The sequence below is a fragment of the Lampris incognitus genome, chromosome 4 (genome assembly GCF_029633865.1).
Source record: "Lampris incognitus isolate fLamInc1 chromosome 4, fLamInc1.hap2, whole genome shotgun sequence".
In the NCBI taxonomy this organism is placed as follows: Eukaryota; Metazoa; Chordata; class Actinopteri; order Lampriformes; family Lampridae; genus Lampris; species Lampris incognitus.
The window spans coordinates 30655778-30676867 of NC_079214.1; the positions used below are offsets into that span (position 1 = coordinate 30655778).

General features: G+C 42.9%; 1 protein-coding gene across 1 annotated transcript in view; it reads right to left on the bottom strand.

Annotated features, from left to right (window-relative positions):
• ush2a (Usher syndrome 2A (autosomal recessive, mild)) overlaps positions 1 to 21090 on the bottom strand; it is a 577949-nt gene that overhangs the window by 339608 nt on the left and 217251 nt on the right. The window contains 2 exon segments of the mRNA XM_056279331.1: positions 101 to 259; positions 18308 to 18471. Of these exon segments, the coding sequence (XP_056135306.1) occupies positions 101 to 259; positions 18308 to 18471 (323 nt within the window).

Consider the following 21090-nt stretch of genomic DNA (forward strand, 5'->3'; position numbering starts at 1 on the left):
TCTTTTATTCAAAATAACTGTTTGGCACTGTATGTGCTGTTGATAAGCTGATGTCCATGAAACCAAATGGCCACTTTGAGTTATATATGTGTGTACTCACTGAAAGGATAGTGACTTTGGATGCTGTGTATTGGATGTCCATCCCTGATGAGCGTGTAGTTGAGTTTGTGTGAGTTGGGGGAGTCAGGAGGGTGCCAGGAGAGATGGATGGATGAAAAACTGAGGACCAATCCATGTGGGATGGGCTGCTGAGAAGGGGCTAGAGACACAACCACAAAACATTCAAGGTACAAACAGAGAGCGCGCTATCCAGGCGGGAAAGACGCAGATACATATGTAGGAAGAAATATCAATCATAAAAACAATACAGACCACATGAATTTTGCAAGTGTGTATATGTGTGTGTGTTCCTAAGATGCCTATGTGATTCTAAATTACGCTTCCGGTGTGGGAAGATGGTGGCGCGAATTCACGTCTGCAGCAGCCTCACCCAGTCCTGGTGTGAGAAGATGGTGGCGCTGCACGGCAGCTGCCCACTGCTCCTAGCTACACAGCTAGGATTGGTTAAATGCAGAGATGAATTTCCCCATGGGGATTAATAAAGTATATCAAATCAAAATCAAATTCATATTTGAGGCAGCCCCACCCAGTACCATGCAGTGTCTTTGTCCATGTCTGCATCTAAATTTGTCTTTGATGAATGGGAGAGCTGGGGCTGGATCAGCTGCATCCTGTGGGCCCAAGGACCACAGTCCTGCCTGGCGCTGTGCCCAAAGAGGTAACACCGCGGGCAGTCTGACAGGATGCGGAAGCAGGGCAGGCTAAGCTAACTGCTAGCCCATGCACACCGGCAGTTCCAATAACACCGAGGGTGGTCTGGCAGCGTCCTTGCCTAGCCTTGATTGTGTTTTTAGTGTTATTGTGTGGAGTGCAGGGAAGTGTGCCGAAGGTGTCTGGCTGGGAGAGCTAGCGTTGGATTGGCAGAGGAAGCTTGGTCTGCTGCGTCCTGTAGGCCCAAAGACCACATCCCTGACCAGAGCTGAGCCCGCGGAGAAAACACCAATAGTAGTCCGACTGGACGCGGAAGTGGGGCAGGCTAAGCTAACTGCTGGCCCATACCAACCGGCAGTTCCAACAGTCATCCTGGCTGGTGTTCATTGTCATGGACAGTGATTTTTATTTATTTTTTAGTTTAGATACATATATATGTTCATTTGGATATGTGTGTTCTTATAGTTGTTGTGGTTTTTGGACATGTGTTTTTGTCTTTGTGTTGCACTGCTGTGGGCTGGGGAAAATGATGTTTCTTTTCATTTCATGTGCGCAAGTGTATGAAATGAAATGACAAATAAAGTGTTTCTGACTCTGATTCTGAAATTAATAGAGACTTGAGGGTCAGACTGCACAGACTAGCATATGATTACACACCAATTCAGTATCCACATAAAATAATAAAATGAAATGTACATATCGGGCACAAAATGTTAAAAAAAAAGTTTCCAAAAATGGAGACCTTTTGCTTTGAGAATTATGCAAAATACAGGGAATTCCTCAAAGTAAAAACAAAAACAAAAAATAAAAAATAATACCGATAACTGTCTTGATACATGCTCAGTAATCAAGGTAAGGAAAACCCAGAAAGTTGAATCGGTTCATCTGGACACAACGTTTAGTGCGAGAAACATTTCATCACTCATCCAAGTGACTTCGTCAGTCTCAACTGACTGCAGGCATTCCCTAACCTTAAAAACAGCACAGTTACATAATGACTGAAGCCAACCATCGGTTTCATATGCAAACTGCTGTTACCAACAACTAGAATTACAATGGCCATGTGTACTATTTACAGAGGATTGGGGAATAGTTGCAATCAAAGCATTGTAAGATGGCGACAGATGATCCCCCCCCCCCCCCGGTTCAGGGATGGTCTTCCTACTTCACACAGATGGCCTCTCTGACTCCTCGTTCAAACCAATGTTCCTCTTCGTCAGCGACTCGTTTCCCCGATGTACAAGTCACAGGAATCCTCCTGGCACTTAACACCATAACCTCCAGCAATACGAAGCCGCCGCCATACAAGATCAGCAGAGATGAGGGGGATGCACTCATGACTCTCAGTAAGGACAATAATGTCGTCATCCTTCCAGTGAACAAAGGCAGATGCACCATGTTATTAAACCAGACAGGCTATCATGAGAAAGTTATCATGTTACTTAGCAACATAAATACTTATGAGTCCCTGAAACAAGGTCCAGGCAGTGGTTACAAGAAAAAGGTGATCGTCTGAAGCTGTTAGAACAAAACAATGCTATTGACAGAATTTTCCACCATAATTTATACCCAGGGGAAGCTACACCTAGTCTGTATGGTTTACCTAAGATAAATAAACAGGATGTGCATTACGGCCTATTGACAGGGTGCTTATTCTTGGTGACTTTAATATTCATGTGTGTTGTCCTTACCATTTCCTTACTTCACATTTTTTGGGCTTGTAGACTCTTTTAATCTCATTCAATGTTAAAGGGGCCACACATTCAAAAGGTCACATTTTAGACCTTGTACTTTCATCTCGTTTCTCTCTCGAGTGTCTTAATCTGTTGGATATGCTTGTAACTGAGCATAAAGCTGTTGTTTTCAAAGTTCCACTACAGCTCTCTATTTCTAGTCGCTATTTTAAAACAAGCTCTCGCTTTCTCAGTGCTGGTTCTGCAGTTAAATTCTGTGATGCTTTTATTTCATCATCCTTTAATCCCTCTATATACCCTCTCAATCCAAATGCAAAGTTAAATTCATTCAATGATCAGTGCCTATACATCCTTAATTGAATTGCACCGTTTAAATTCATTCAATGATCAGTGCCCATCCATCCTCGAGCAAACTGCACCATTTAAAACTAGGAAACAAAAATCAAATAACCTCACCTGGCTGAAAGATCACACTCATCCCCTTAGAAGACTCTGTAGAAAATCTGAATGACGATGGAAGGTCAACAAATCTGAATTAGCACATAACACACTTAAAAACGAAATGTTAATTTACCAAAAGGCAGTTAAGGACGCAAGCTCAGCATACTTCTTTGAATTGATATCTAGAAATAACCACAATCCTAAAGTTCCCTTTAGGGTAATTCCTTTTGTTATTAATGGTCCCTCCACTTATTTTTTTGAACCTGATGTTGAGCTGTTGGAAAAATTTCTCTCATTTTATAAATAAGGTGGAGCATATCAGGTCCAAAACCTAGCCTGATCCTTGCATTCTTTCCATTCCACATGTTAATTCTGTATCTTTTACCCAGTTTCAACCAATTACAATTTCAGTGTTAGAGAGTACAGTCTCCAATATGAACTCTTCCTTCTGTATAGTAGACATCATTCCCACTAAGCTGCTCAAGGAGGTATTTTCAACTGTTAGCACCATTATTCTGCAAATTAGTAATAATTCTCTGGCCTCTGGTTCTTTTCCAGACAGTTTTAAGCATGTCATTGCTCACCCATTGCTGAAGAAACCTAATTTAGATCCGCTGTCCTTAAGTAGCTATAGACCAATCTCCAAATTGTCTTTTTATCTAAGGTTCTTGAGCGAGTAATCCCCCCCCCCCAATTGTATGTAGCAAATTACACTAGTCTTCCGAGCCATCCCACTCACTGCTCCACTCCCCCTGACAATCCAGGGAGGGCTGCAAACTACCACGTCTCCTCAGATACATGTGGAGTCGCCAGCCGCTTCTTTTCACCTGACAGTGAGGAGTTTCGCCAGGGGGACACTATTCCCCCCAGTTCCCCCTCACCCCTGAACAGGTGCCCCGACCGACCAGAGGAGGCGCTAGTGCAGCGACCAGGACACATACCCACATCCGGCTTCCCACCTGCAGACACGGCCAATTGTGTCTGTAGGGACGCCCAACTGAGCCGGAGGTAACACAGGGATTCGAACCGGTGATCCCTGTGTTGGTAGGCAATGGAATAGACTGCTACACTACACAGACGCCCCTGGAGAACGTAATTTCATCTCAGTTGATTTTTTTAATGAACGCTAACAGTGTTTTAACAGTTTCCAGTCTGGTTTTAAAGCACTTCATAGTACCAAGATAGCTCTACTTAAAGTTACTAATGACCTACTGCTGACTGCAGACAGAGGTGACTGCTTGATTTTAGTTTTTTAGACTCAAGTGCTGCCTTTGACACAGTTGATCACAGTATCCTCTTACATCGCTTAGAGACTTTGGTTGGCATCAAAGGTTCGGCTCTTAGTTTATTATGCTCTTAGCTCTCCAACAAAACGTTTTCTGTTGTTCTGTGTCACTCTACTTCCTTGATCGTGCAGTTGAGTTGTGGTGTCCCTCAAGGCTCGGTTCTTGGCCCCCTTCTGTTTTCTATATACATGCTGCCCCTTGGCCAGGTCATTCAAAATCATGATGTGTTTAACCACTTTTATGCTGACGATACCCAGTTATACATACCACTAAAAACCACAGAACCCAGTGGTCTAGCAAATCTCAAAACTTGCCTCTCTGACATTGAATCAAGTCAATTCAATGTTATTTGTATAGCCCAATATCACAAATTACAAATTTGCCTTAGGGAGCTTTACAGCAACACAACATCCTGTCCTTAGACCCTCACATCAGATAAGGTACAACACCCTAAAAAAAAACCTTTAACAGGGAGAAAATATAGGAGGAAACCTCAGGGGATCTCTCTCCCAAAACAGACAACATGCAAAGGATGTTGTGTTTACACAATTTACAGAATACAACATTGAAAGAGGATAACAGAATTATAATGGTATTATAAAATCTATGAATAATATGATAACGATGATGATGCCAAGCACTGTCCAGGCACCACCGGAATAGCCCACGACCTGAGCCACGTGACCACCAACACCATGTAGACAAAAACAAACAAACAAACAAAACAAAAGCAAATTAGTCACATGTCTGAGTGAGTGAGGGATATAACATTGAAAAGGCATAACAAAATTATATGGATTTATAAGATATATAAAAAGAAGATGTGATAAAGGAGGTGCCGAGCAGAATCCAGGTAGAAACCACCATCACATGGAGACCTGGGGGAGGACAGACTGAAGGTGTACACAAGGGAGACTCACATTACACCATTCACACACACACAAGAAGAGAAAGGAGAAGGCATCATTCAGAGAGAGCGAAAAGACAAGTGAGAGAACAGTTAGCAATAGTCAATAATTTATACACTATAATCTTGTCGGCAGAACAGTGCTTGGTAAATCTATTGAGACTGAAACTGACCCGTCATGCAGTACAGGTTGTGAAGCACCCAACATAAAGGCAACTAATTGTAGGCTAAGTCAAAAAGATGAGTTCTGGGTTTGGAATTAAAGGACTCAACAGACTGATTGTCTGACGGCAGCAGACAGATTATTCCACAAGAATGGGGCCCAATAGGAAAGGCCCTGCTACCAACTGATGCCTTTTTTAACTTTGGGTACACACAAGAGCCTTGTATATTTTGAGAGTGAAAAGCTAAAGATGGAATGTACAGATTAAGGAGATCAGGCAGTTAAGATGGGACAAGCCCATTTAGGGTTTTTACAAGTCAGCAGAAGCATGGAAACGGATGATCTGCTGTGGCGACCCCTAACGGGAGCAGCCGAAAGTAGTAGTAGTAGACAAGTCAGCAGAAGCATCTTGAAGTCTGATCTAACATGGATAGGAAGCCAATGAAGGGGGGAAAGAATTTGTGTAAATGGTCAAATTTTCTTGTTTTAGTTAGAATTCTAGCTGCAGCATTTTGAATCATTTGAAGACTTTTAGTACTAGAATGTGGCAGACCTAAAAACAGAGCATTACAGTAATCAAGTCCGGATGAAACAAATGCATGTATTAGAGTCTCTGTGTCAACCATGGACAGCAAAGACTGAATTTTAGCTATATTACGTAAGTGAAAAAAGGCAGCATTGGCGATTTCTTTAATGTGTTAATCAAAGGAATCACTGGGATAAACGAAACACCAAGATTTTTGGCTACCACACTTTATGAAATCACAGAGATGTTAACCGTCATTGTCACTTGATCAAACTGATGTCTGTGTCTAGCAGGGCCAATGACTAGTATCTCAGTTTTACCCGAATTTAAAACAGAAAATTTAGTGACATCCCATTTTTCACAGCAGCCAAGCAGGCTTCTAAATTAGTCTTGAGAATGATTACCAGCCCTTATAAACACATATAGCTGAGTATCATCAGCATAGCAATGGAAATTTATTCCATGACTGTGTATAATTTGGTCAAGAGGTGAAATATAAAGAAATAAAAGTAGAGGGCCAAGAACTGAGCCCTAAGGTATGCCATATTTAAAGACAGAGAATTTTGATCTAATATTATTATAGCAGACACAGTGTTTTCTTCCAAATAAGTAAGACTTGACCCAAGAGAGACCTAAGCCAAAGACACCTAAATTATAATTTATTCTGTCTAATAGTATACAGTGATCAGTGGAGTCAAAGGCTGCACTGAGGTCCAGTAGTAGAAGCACAGAAGTGGAATCAGTGTCCATCACTACTAGAAGATCGTTCACCACTCTGGTTAGAGCAGTTTCAGTGGACTGACAGGCCTTGAAATCCGATTGAAAAGGTTCATATAGTTTTCTTCTATGTGGATCGAAAGTTGTTGATACACAACTCTCTCTAGTACTTTAGAAAAGAATGAAGATTAGAGACTGGTTGATAGTAATTAAGAGACCCTGAATCGAGGTGCAGTTTTTTAAGTAGAGGTTTGACCACAGCTGTCTTAAAACTGCTGGGAACAGTGTCAATAGTGGGCGGCACGGTGGTGCACTGGTTAGTGTGGTCACCTCACAGCAAGAATGTCCTGGGTTAGAGCCCCGGGGTAGACCAACTTTGATGGGTCATCCTCTGTGTGGAGTTTGCATGTTCTCCCCGTGTCTGTGTGGGTTTCCTCCGGGGGCTCCAGTTTCCTCCCACAGTACAAAGACATGTAAGTCAGGTGAATCAGCCATACTAAATTGTCCCTGTGTGTGTGTGTGCGTGCGTGCGCGCACGCGCGTGTGTGTATGTTGGCCATGTGATGGCCTGGCGGCCTGTCCAGGGCATCTCCTTGCCTGCTGCCCAATGACTGCTGGAATAGGCTCCAGCATCTCCACGACCCTGAGAGCAGGATAAGCGGTTCAGATAATGGATGGATGGATAGTGCCAACAGTAAGTGACAAATTAACAATGTCTAGCATTGTAGGTCCTAGGAAAGGCCAGCAGTTTTTAAAAAAAGTTTTGCTGGTAAAGGGTCAAGTAGGCAGGTAGTTGTTTTAAAAGCTGATATGAGCTTAGTCAACGTATTAACAGAGATAGTCTCAAAAGCTGTAATAACAAGGAATCTCAGTGACTCATTGTATAGATATGAATTTGTTAAGACAGGATCTGCAGGAGTAGCTGGAGTTGAAGAACTAATTTTGTTTATGATCTCATCAACCTTATTGCAAAAAAAGTCCAGAAACTCATGGGCCGTCAGTGGTGAGCAGCTAATGGACGGCTGCTTTTTAGTAAATTTAGATACAGTGTCAAAGAGAAATCTGGGGTTATGTTTATTAATAATGGTTAAGCGAGAGAGATACACTGATTTTGCAACAGATGAAACACGCTTAAATTTCAATATATACTCATGCCAGGATAGGTAAAAAAAACTTTGTTTTGATTTTCGTCATTTACATTCCAGTCTCCTGCAGGCCCACTTAAGAGCACATGTCTCATTGATAAATCAGGGTGTAGGCCTATTTAGTCACATAGCCCTGGTAGTGAGAGGTGTAACTGAATCTAGGAGACGACAGAGGGCCACTTTTAAGTCACTAGTGAAATTTTCATCAGTCAGTCTCTACAGTGAAAGGAGCCAAGACTTCAGGCAGCTGCTGGTCAAATGCAGCTACAGTGGATGGACCAATGTGGCAAGTAGCAATTACATCTGTGCTGACATTAACTGTACAGGCCAATAATGCTTCAAATTTGATGAGAAAATGATCTGACACAGCAGATGTGGTTGGTAAGACACTCAGATCAGAAACTGCTATCCCTTTAGATAAAACCAAATCAAGGGTGTTACCACTGCAATGAGTCAACTCTTGAACAAACTGAGCAAACCTAAAAGTATCAACAACTGCCAGAAAAGCTTTACTTAGAGGATCAGCAGCCTTATTCAGATGAATATTGAAATCACCAAGAATTATGTCATCAGAATGAGCAACAAGACCTGAGACAAATTCTACAAATTCTTCAAGAAATAGTAAGAGCCAGGAGGTCGATACACTATCACAATCTGGACTGAGCCGAGTCTATTCAAGGCTGAGGGAGATGGACCCAAGAACAAGAGCCTCAAAATATTGGAATTTAGATTCAAGTCTAGAGGTCAAATCGAAAATAGACTTATTATATTATGAGCCTACTGTACATGTCATCATTACCACAGGTAAGGGAAAAGAGACAATTAATCAATGCCGACACACATTTCTGGCAAACTCAAGTATCCTGACTAGGCTGGAACCCGGATGTCCAAAATGTTTCTTAAATTTAGAACGACCGGGATGTCACTCCTACCTAAAACGACCATGGGAAGTCAAAATGACCGATGGTTTTTAAACTCTATATTCTCTCAAGATAAATACTCAATTGAGATATTAATGCATTGCATATGTTAGTATGTCTGTTAGGAAACAATCCAGCCACTGAGGATGCACAAGCCAGTGCATTCTTAGTGCCGGTCCCAAGTCCAGATAAATGGGGAGGGTTGCATCAGGAAGGCCATCCGGCATAAAATCTTTGCCAAATCAAATTTGCGGATCATAAATAAGATTTACATACCGGATTGGTCGAGGCCCGGGTTACCAACGACCACCACCGGTACTGTTAACCAGCAGAGGGCCGGTGGAAACTATGCTACTGTTGGGCAAAGGAGAAGGAGAGGGGGAAGGCATGCCCAGAGGCAGCGAGAGAGGAGGAAGGGTAGGAGTGTGGAGGTGAGAGTAGGAACTTTGAATGTTGGCACTATGACTGGTAAAGGGAGAGAGCTGGCTGATATGATGGAAAGAAGAAAGGTAGGCCTACTGTGTGCAAGAGACCAGGTGGAAGGGGAGTAAGGTCAGGAGCATTGGAGGTGGGTTCAAATTATTTTACCATGGTGCGGACGGGAGGCGAAATGGGGTAGGGATAATTCTGAAGGAAGAGTATGTCAAGAGTGTGCTGGGGGTGAAGAGAGTGTCAGACAGAGTGATGAGTATAAAGCTGGAAAACGAAGGTGTATTGCTGAATGTTATCAGTGCATATGCCCCGCAAGTTGGGTGTGAGATGGAAGAGTTCTGGAGTGAGTTGGATGACGTGGTGGAGAGTGTACCCAAGGAGGAGAGAGTGGTGATTGGAGCGGACTTCAACGGACATGTTGGTGAAGGGAACAGAGGTGATGAGGTGGTGATGGGTAGGTATGGTGTCAAGGAGAGAAATTTGGAAGGCAGATGGTGGTGGATTTTGCAAAAAGGATGGAAATGGCTGTGGTGAATACATATTTCAAGAAGAGGGAGGAACACAGGGTGACGTACAAGAGTGGAGGAAAGTGCACACAGGTGGACTATATCTTACGTAGAAGGCGTGATCTAAAAGGGATTGGAGACTGCAAGGTGGTGACAGGGGAGAATGTAGCTAGGCAGCATCGGATGGTGGTCTGTAGGATAACTTTGGAGACCGAGAAAAGGAAGTGAGTGAAGGCAGAGCCGAAGATCAAATGGTGGAAGTTGAAGAAGGAAGACTGTTGTGTGGAGTTCAGGCAGGAGTTAAGAGAGGCACTGGGTGGTAGTGAAGAGTTGCCATATGGCTGGGCAGGCACTGCAGAAATAGTGAGGGAGACAGCTAGGAAGGTACTTGGTGTGTCATCAGGACAGAGGAAGGAAGACAAGGAGACATGGTGGTGGAATGAGGAAGTACAGCAAATTATACAGAGGAAGAGGTTGGCAAAGAAGAAGTGGGATAGTCAGAGAGACGAAGAAAATAGACAGGAGTACAAGGAGATTCAGCATAAAGTGAAGAGAGAGGTGGCAAAGGCAAAGGCGTATGGTGAGTTGTATGACAGGTTAGACACTAAGGAAGGAGAAAAGGACTTGTACCAATTGGCTAAACAGAGGGACCGAGATGGGACGGACGGGTAGCAAGTTAGGGTGACCGAGGATAGAGATGGAAATGTGCTGACAAGTGAGGAGAGTGTGCTGAGAAGGTGGAAGGAGTACTTTGAGGGGCTGATGAATGAAGAAAATGAGAGAGAGAAGATTGGATGATGTGGGGATAGTAAATCAGGAAGTGCAGTGGATTAGCAAGGAGGAAGTGAGGGAAGCTATGATGAGGATGAAGAGTGGAAAGGCAGTTGGCCCTGATGACATACCCGTGGAGGCATGGAGATGTTTAGGAGAGATGGCAGTGGGGTTTTAAACTAGATTGTTTAACACAATCTTGGAAAGCAAGAGGATACCTGAGGAGTGGAGAAGAAGCATACTTGTATCAATTTTCAAGAACAAGGGCGATGTGCAAAACTGTAGCAACTACAGAGGTATAAAGTTGATCAGCCACAGCATGACGTTATGAGAAAGACTAATAGAAGCTAGGTTAAGAGGAGAAGTGACGATTAGAGAGCAGCAGTATGGTTTCATGCCACGAAAGAGCATCACATATGCGATGTTTGCTTTGACAATGTTGATTGAGAAGTATAGAGAAGGCCAGAAGGAATTACATTGTGTCTTTGTAGATTTAGAGAAAACATACGACAGGGTGCCGAGAGAGGAGGTGTAGTATTGTGTGAGGAAGTCAGGAGTTGCAGAGAAGTATATAGGAGTGGAGCAGGATATGTATGAGGGAAGTGTGACAATGGTGAGGTGTGCGGTTGGAATGACAGATGGGTTCAAGGTGGAGGAGGGATTACATCAAGGATCGGCTCTGAGCCCTTTCTTGTTTGCAATGGTGATGGACAGGTTGACGGACGAAGTCAGGCAGTAGTCTCCGTGGATTATGATGTTTGTGGAAGATATTGTGATCTGTAGCGAGAGTAGGGTGCAGGTTGAGGAGAGCCTGGAGAGGTGGAGGTATGCACTGGAGAGAAGAGGAATGAAAGTCAGTAGGAGCAAGATGGAATACCTATGCGTGAATGAGACGGAGGACAGCGGAATGGTGAGGATGCAAGGAGTAGAGGTGACGAAAGCATACGAGTTTAAATACTTGGGCTCAACTGTCGAAAGTAACGGGTAGTGCAGAAGAGAGATGAAGAAGAGAGTGCAGGCAGGATGGAGTGGATGGAGAAGAGTGTCAGGAGTGATTTGCGACAGAAGGGTACTAGCAAGAGTTAAAGGGAAGGTTTACAAGATGGTTATGAGACCAGCTATGTTATATGGTTTGGAGACAGTGGTACTGACGAAAAGACAGGAGGTGGAGCTGGACGTGGCAGAGTTGAAGATGCTAAGATTTTCACTGGGAGTGACAAAGAAGGACAGGATTAGGAACGATTATATTAGACGGACCGCTCAGGTTGGACAGTTTGGAGACAAAGCAAGAGAGGCAAGATTGAGATGGCTTGGACATGTGTAGAGGAGAGATGCTGGGTATATTGGGAGAAGGATACTGAATATAGAGCTGCCAGGGAAGAGGAAAAGAGGAAGGCCAAAGAGGAGGTTTGTGGATGTGGTGAGGGAAGACATGCAGGTGGCTGGTGTGACAGAGGAAGATGCAGAAGACAGGAAGAAATGGAAACGGATGGTCCGCTGTGTCGACCCCTAATGGGAGCAGCCAAAAGTAGTAGTAGTAGTAGTAGTAGTTAGGAAACGACTGACACCAAATGTAACATTTTAACAACGATAATACTATCCATCTGTCCATCCATTATCTGAACCACTTATCCTGCTCTCAGGGTCGTGGGGATGCTGGACCCTATTCCAGCAGTCATTGGGTGGCAGACGGGGAGACAACCTGGACAGGCCGCCAGGCCATCACAGGGCCCACACACACACACACACACTCCTAGGGACAATTTAGTACCGCCAATTCACCTGACCTACATGTCTTTGGACTGTGGGAGGAAACGCACACAGTCAAGGGGAGAACATGCAAACTCCACACAGAGGACGACCCGGGATGACCCACCTAGGTTGGACTACCCCAGGGCTCGAACCCAGAACCTTTTTGCTGTGAGGCGACCGTGCTAACCACTGCGCCACCATGCCGCCCACTATAATACTATTTTTAAATAACTTAAACTTCAGAGAGACATGGTTGAACTTGAATAGCAAAATTGAAAAAACGAAAATTTTACCTGAAAAACCAAACGGAAAACACATATTGCTAATCTAATAAAATGTAACAAGGCCTATAAAATGTGAAATGTAAAAAAGAACCGAAAATAACCACTGAAACAGTCCCAAACAACAACCGAAACTTAAAAAACTACTAGAACGACCATGGGCTGTCAAAATGACCGCCCACAGTTTTTAAACTCTATATTCTGTCAAGATAAATACCCAGTGAGATATTAATGCATTGCATATGTTAGTATGTCTGTTAAGAAACGACTGACACCAAAATTAACATTTTAACAACTTTAATACTATTTTTCAAAAAACTTAAAATCGCCACTGTCCAACGCCTGTAAATACTGCAACACCTCAGTAGTAGTCATGGTGCATCTGAAACAGCGTCTGTAACCAGACATGTTGGCAATAATCAAAAATCAAGTTTAGACTATTACTGTGTACTGGAGAACACTAGTGTGTTTCAAAGACAGAGCAATGAACTTTGAGAAGGAAATGATGTGACCAACACATGTCATAAATAGACATGGCGCATACGATCACGCGCAAATTACGAGCCATCTTTTTGACGGCTCATGGTCGTTTTAGGTAGATTTTATCATAACTTTTTTGTACAATTGATCCAAAACTCATTTTAATGCGAATATATGCATTTTTAGGAGCATATAGGGAGCGGCAGGTCTGCATCTTTTTTTTCCACAAAGTTATTAAACTTTGAAAATCCAAAACCGTCAAAATGATGGCCTTGGTCTTAATGATGATGGGGGCGTCCGGGTGGCATGGTGGTCTATTCCGTTGCCTACCAACTCGGGGATCGTCAGTTCAGATCCCCTCTGGCTTGGTTGAGCATCCCTACAGACGCAATTGGCTGTGTCTGCGGGTGCGAAGCCAGATGTGGGTATGTGTCCTGGTCGCTGCACTAGCACCTCCTCTGGCCGGTCGGGCCGCCTGCTTGGGGGGGGAGGGGCACTGGGAGAAATAGCGTGAGCCTCCCACACGCTACTTCCCCCTGGTGAAACTCCTCTGTCAGGTGAAAAGAAGCGGCTGGTGACTCCACATGTATCGGAGGAAGCATGTGGTAGTTTGCAGCCCTCCCTGGTTCGGCAGAGGGGGTGCAGCAGCGACCGGGATGGCTCGGCAGAGGGGGGGACTGGCCAAATTCAATTACGGAGAAAAGGCGGGGAAAAAAATTAAAGATGATACGTCTGAGGTTGGCGGCATGGCGGCGCGGTGGTTAGTGTGGTCGCCTCACAGCAAGAAGGTCCAGGGTTCGAGCTCCGGGGTAGTCCAACCTTGGGGGTCATCTCGATTCGTCCTCTGTGTGGAGTTTGAATGTTCCCCCTGTGTCTGCATTGTTTTCCTCCGGGGGCTCTGGTTTCCTCCCACAGTCCAAAGACATGTAGGTCAGGTGAATCGGCCATACTAAATTGTCCCTAGGTATAAATGTGTGTGTGTGTGTGTGTGTGTGTGTGTGTGTGTGTGTGTGTGTGTGTGTGTGTGTGTGTGTGTGTGTGTGCGTGCGTGCTTGCGTGCGTGCGTGCATGCGTGTGATGGCCCGACGGCCTGTCCAGGGTGTCTCCCCGCCTGCTGCCCAGTGACTGCTGGGATAGGCTCCAGCAACCCTGAGAGCAGGATAAGCGGTTCAGATGGGGATGAATGGATGGAAGTCTGAGGTCATTCTGTTCGGTCCCCCAAATTCCATCAGCCCTTTCAGTACTATTCTTGGTGGTCTGTCAGGTATTATTAAGCAGGCTGCTAGGAATCTTGGGGTAATATTCGATGATAACCTTGGTTTTGATAATCAAATTAAACATGTTCAGCCATGCTTTCTCCAGCTCAAGGTAATCACCACAATTAAGTAATTTTTATCAATTGTCAATCTGCAAAAAGTTGTACATGCTTTTATCTATTCTTGGCTAGATTATTGAAACGTACTTTACTCAGGTATGAGCAAGGGCTCCATTCACCATCTGCAGTTGGTACAAGACGCTGCTGCTCAGCTCATGCATGACCATATCACTCCTAGGCTTGCGTCCCTACACTGGCTCTATGTTATATTTTGGATTGATTTTAAAATGTTATTGCTCACTTTTAAGGCCTTGAACGGTCTTGCTCCTACTTATATTTCTACTTTATTGACCTGGTATATACCCTCTTGACCATTACAATATGCAGATGGAGCCCTACCGGTTATTCCCAGGTCTCGGTTTGTCACAAAGGGCTTTTGCTGTTAGAGCCCCCACACTATGAAGCTGTCTTCCTATTCAACTAAGACACACCAAGTTTCTAGCTTCTTTTAAATCTCGTCTTAAAATTTTCTTTTCATGAAAGCTTTTACAAATGTTTGATATTTGTTTTTATTTATTTAAAATGTTTTTATTTTTACTTATTTTTGTAGCTGTTTTGATTAACAAATTGCTTTCTTCCCTTTTGCTCTTATTTTATGGTTTTATTTGCTAGTGCTTTGTTTTATTCTCTTAAAAATTTTTTTTATGTGTATCATTTTTAGTAATTTTATCCTGTTCTGTGAAGGACTTTGAAACCTTGTTCAGAAAAGTGCTATATAAATAAAGTTTATTATTATTATTTTTATTATTATTATTATTAAATCAGTGACCTATAACATCTGTAAGTTTTTGGCATCTATTTTTAACTGGGTGGTAGGCAGTAATGAACATCACATTCAGAACAATATGGATTTTTGTGGATAAGGTGAGGGACATCCTTATGGAGGCAGCTAAAACAATAGTCTGAAACAATGGCGACTATTCGTGCCCACCTGTGTTGCAGCCTCTGACAGGACAGCTTTTTGCAGCTTTGGGCTTCTGCTTTTGTGAGATCAATAACTGCTGTTTATTCTCTTGCTCTATTCTCCTCTTTATTCTGCTCTAACCTCTTCATTTGTACAACTGATTTTGGTATTTTGTGTGCCTAGTTAACTTATCGCTAGATTTGCTAGTTTTCTTTCTCAAAGGACCCATGTTTAGCAGGCAGCCTTTCGTGCCAAATCTGTTTACTAGCTTCGAGCTCAGTCTAGCTTAGCAATTAGCTTTATTGCATTTGCAGTCAAAGCAGCCTCATTAAAATGATTGTGTTTGGGGACTGTTCCGCAGTTACAAAGATGTGTCCATGAGTTAGAGCAGCTTCTTTCGGCTATGATTACGTGCAGGGGTGGACAATCTTATCCAGAAAGGGCCGGTGTGGGTGCAGGTTTTTGTTCCAACCAAGCAGTTACACACCTGATCCCACCAATCAACCAGTTGAGTCATTGCTGAGGAACTTAATTAGGAGACACAGGTGTGTAATTGCTTGGTTGGAACAAAAACCTTCACCCACACCGGCCCTTTCTGGATAAGATAGCCCAACCCTGCATTAGAGTGACAGGCACTCCAAAACACCTTAGCCCTGGGACTTTCAGCAGACCTGCTACAGAACTAATTCTAATTTTGGTGTCTCTGGTTTAGCTCTCTCTTGGCTTAAGTCTTATTTATCTGGAAAAACAGTATGTCTGCGATAATAATATTACATTGAAATTCTCTGACTTTAAATATAGTGTACCTCAGGGCTTGGTTCTTGGCCTTCTAATTTTCTCTCTTTATATTTTACCTCTTCGCCAAATTATACACAGTCATGGAATAAATTTCCATTGCTATGCGGATGATTTTCAGCTGTATGTGCCTATAAGGGATGATGATCATACTCAAATGACTAATTTAGAGGCCTGCTCGGCTGCTGTGAAAAATTTGATGGCACTAAATTTCCTGCTTTTAAATTCAGATGAAACTGAGATGCTAGTCATGGCCCTGCTAGACACAGACACCAATTTGATCAACACTAACAATCAACAACTCTGTAATTTCAAAACGTGTAGCAGCCAAAAAATATTGGTGTTACGTTTGAGAAGTACATTAAAGAAATCACCAAGACTGCCTTTTTTCACTTGCGTAACATAGCTAACATTTGGTCTTTCCTGTCCATGGCCAATGCAGAGACTCTTATACATGCATATGTTTCATCCAACTTGATTACTGTAATGTTCTGTTTTCAGGTCTGCCACATGCTAGTACTAAAAGTCTTCAAATGGTTCAAAATGCTGCAGCTAGAATCCTAACTAAAACTAGAAAATTTGACCATTTACACCAATTCTCTCCCCCCTTCATTGGCTTCCGATCCATGTTAGATCAGACTTCAAGGTGCTTCTGCTGACTTATAAAAGCCTAAATGGGCTTGCCCCATCATACCTGTCTGATCTCCTTAAACTGTATATTCCATCTCAACTCTCCGCTCTCAAAATGCAGGGCTCCTGTGTGTACCCAAATGTAAAAAGAAGTCAGCTAGTGGCAGGGCCTTTTCCTATTGGGATCTGTTTTTGTGGAATAACCTGCCTGCTGCAATCAGGTAATCAGAGCCTGTTGAGTCCTTTAAATCCAAACTTAAATCTCATCTTTTTGCCTTAACCTACAATAAGTTGCAGTTGAGTACTTCACGACCTGTACTGCGTAACAGGTCAGTTTCTGTCTCAATGAATTTACCAAGCACTGTTCTGCTGACAAGATTATCGGGTATAGATAATTGACTATTGCAAACTGTTCTCTTCTCTATCATGTATTTTCTCTCGCTCTCTGAATTATGTCTTCTCCTTTCTCTTCTCCTGTGTATGTGAATGGTGTGATTTGAATCTCCTCTGTGTGCATGTGTAGTCTGTCCTCGTCCCAGGTCTCCATGGTGATGGCAGTCACCATCTGGACACTGCTTGGCATCCTCATCACATTTATTCTTTCTTATGAATTAAATTAAATATTATGTCCCTCTCTCACTCCAATGTGTGACTAATGGTTTTTTTTCCTTGTTTCCTCTCCCGTGTATATAAATGGTATGATGTGAATCTCCCATGTGTACACGTGTAGTCTATCCTCCAGCCAGGTCTACATGGTGATAGTGGTCATATGGCTCAGATCCTAGCCTGTTCCGGCGGCATCTCGACACTGCTTGGCATCTAACTCATAATATTCTTTAAATATCTTATAATTCCATTATAATTCTGTTAGCTTCTTTCAATGTTGTATTCTGTAAATTGTGTTTTATTCTGTACACACATCCATTACACATCTGTCCATCTTGGGTAAGCGAGCTCTGCTTCTCTCCCTGACGTTTCTTCCTATTTTTTTCTCCTGTTCAAGGTTTTTTTTTAGGAAGTTGTTCCTTATCCAGTGCGAGGGTCTAAGGACAGTATGTTGTATTGCTGTAAAGCCCACTGAGGCAATTTTTTTTTTTGACCAGGAATTGGTCCACCCCAAGGATCGAGTTCCCCAAGACAAACAGAGCAATATATTGCCGTGACTTGTACATCGGGGAAACCAAACAGACACTGGCCAAGAGGATGGCACAACACAGAAAAGCTACCTCGTCAGGCCAGAACGTCACAGTCTACAACCATCCACAGGCCAGTGGCCACTCTTTCAAGGATGAGGATGTGCACATCCTTGATAGGGAGGAACACTGTTTTTGAACGGGGTGTCAAAGAGGCCATCTATGTGAAAAGGGAACGACCATCCCTGAACCAAGAGGGGAGCTAAGAGTCCATCTGTTGTCATCGTGCAATGCTGTGATTGCAACTATTTCCCAATCCTCTGTGAATAGTACACATGTCCACTGTATCTCTAGTTAATGGTCACTGCAATTCGCAAATGAAACTGATTGTTGGTTTCAGTCATTATGCAACAGTGCTGTTTATTAGTTTGGGGGACACCTGCAGTCAGTTGAGACTGATGAAATCACTTGGATGAAACGTTTCTCCCACTAAACGTTGTGTCCAGATGAACTGATTAAACTTTTTGGGAATAACGATAATTGATATTTACAACCTTCTTTAATTTGAGCAAATACAATTTTTGCTCAACAGTGCAAGTCATAGCTACTCTTGACCTATATGTGTGTGTGTGTGTGTGTGTGTGGGGGGGGGGGCTTGTATGCATGTCAGACCCAGACCTTTGCTGCAGCCAAGGTGGTTCTCAGGGTCCATATGACTGGCTCCAGATTGACATACATCACACTTGTCTCCAGTAACCAGTGCCTTGCACAGACAGACTCCTGAGTCTGGGTGGCAGGAGCCATTTACACTGCCCAGTGGGTTACAAAGACAAGGCTGGCACCTGTGGAAGTTGACAAGTAATAGATATAGATTATAACAATGTGAAAAATGATAACAAAGCTGCGGCAATGAAAAAATACCGTATAACATTTGCTGGGTAGTCACTGTACTGTGAGGATTGCATACATCATTGTGTTAAGTCATTTGGAAATAGAATAAAAAAAAGAAAAAGTACAAGCATGGCACACAATTAGAGATGAGGACAGTAAATCAAAATGTAACAAACACAAAAAGAATTGAACAGAAACGAATTAAACAGGAATAAATTCCATGACACAATAAGATAGTTTAGAATTAAAGAGGTCCTAAACACTTAAAAGTGTTTTTGAGCTGTAAACTGAATGATATGACTGTAAAGTGATGAAACACATCAATGCAAGTGTTAATATTGACATTTCTTACCAAATTTATAAAAATTGGTATTTAATGGGTTGAAAATGGCTCAACACACCATCTACTGTTTTAAATCAGCCCTGAACCTTGCAATGCAATTGCTGACATAGAGTCGACCGGTTGGGACTTATCTACGTAATGAAATTTAAAACAAAGAATGTTATCCTTCTCTAAACAGACGTGGGTAACCCATCTCCCCCAGCCCCCCACCTTTGAGTCTGAATCTGTGAAACCGCGCTCATTTTCAAATATATGCTGATCGAGACTCATCATTCACAGGAGTTTACTTGCTAGCCTTGCACCTTCATTACATTTTCTATCAACTTTTGAATTTAAATTTATCAGTTATAGTTACATTGTTTCATCATTTTCGATTTTGGTGCATTAGTTAGGACTTGTGCTTTTGACGGGTGTAGTAGCACCACTAGACAACTGGGTCGGCCGGGCTGGGCTTGCGCTGCGGCTAGGGGAGCAGTCACCCCATCGCCCGCCTTTCTCCGCAGCCAGAAAGTCATGGCCCATTTTGTGGGGCCCTGCTCCATTTGCGACGAAACTGCTTCACAGCAGTCAGGGTCTCTTCGTGGGGAGGTGTCCAACGCTGTGCTGTAAAGCGGGCCAGTGGAGGGGACCGGGTATAGTAGTGTGTAGCGGCAAGCCGGCGACTCATGTCAGGCCCTTCTCACAGATCCTCCCAACTACTCTTGCCCATGCTCCTGCCTCACACATCCACGCCCTCCCCTCCATCAGTCTGTCCCCACCCCCCTCAGCCCCTTGCCCACTTTTTAGCATTTTTCAAAATTATGCAATGGGTGGAGTTACACTCAGATCTGGGGGGAAAGTTGCACTTTAAAATAGAATAGAATACAAGTAAAATATTCTGATTAGAATGAAAAATGGCACCTTAGATAATCTAATTAGTGAAATGATTATATCCCAACAATGTCTGTAAACTACTAAATCAGGATTTTGAGAGACTCCATATGTTGTCTATGTGGTGTATGTGCATGTGCATTCATGTATGTGAGAGGCCATCTACGCCATACTTCTCTGCTTACACTCTCCTACACACAAAATCTCTCACACACTATCAAAATCTCTCTCATGGACTATCAAACCTGTCACGCACTATCAAACTCTCTCATATAATCTATCAAACCTCTCTAAAGTACTATCAAACCTCTCTCAAGCACTATCAAACTGTCCCTTGCGTACTATCAATGTCTCTCACATGCACTATCAAGCCCTCTCTCACTCACTATCAAACCACTCACCCAATACCAAACTCCCTCACACACTATCAAACCTCTCACTCACTATCAAATTCTCTTACACGCACTATCAAACTTTCTTATGCACTATCAAACTGTCTCTCACATACTATCAACCTCTCTCACCTGAACTATCAATCCCTTTCTCAATCACTGTCAAACCACTCTCACGCATTACCAAACTCACACACTATCAAACTCTCTCAGGCACTATCAAACCTCTCTCATGCACTAGCAGACTCTCTCAGGCCCCTATCAAATTCTCTCTCAGGCACTATCAAACTCTCTTACACGCATTGTTAAACTCTCTCACGCATTACTAAACTCACACACACTATCAAGCCTCTCCCTCAACTGTCAAACTCTCGCACACACAATATCAAAACTCTATCAAACTCACACACACTATCAAAAATCTCTCACATATTATCAAACTCTCTCACTCACTATCAAACTCTCTTACGTGCACTATCAAACTTTCTCATGCACTATCAAACTTTCTCATGTACTATCAAGAGACAATTTCATAGTGTGTGAGAGTTTGATAGTGTGTGATGAGAGTTTGATGTTCGCAGTTTCTCATTGGCTTGAAATGTTGCAAGTTAATTTCACCATTCCTAATTGGCTTAAGTTATTTCCATTTGCAAAACCCTCTCTAATATATACCACATGGTTCAATCAAAAGCGGTGAATTAGGAAATGCTTAAGAAATGCTATTCAGCTGCTGTCCAACATTTTAAATTCAACGCAAGAGATGAGGGTGTGTCCAATGCCATCAATGAAATGAGGCAGCCTGCACCCAATCCAATGAGCAATATGGTCATATGATAGAGCATAATGGGGGCAACCATAGGGGGCCATGCAGGCCATAATTCAAACTTATCTCTCATACACACCATTCAAAACCTGTTGCGTCTCACAAAAACTACTGAAATACACTTACATTCACAATTTAACAC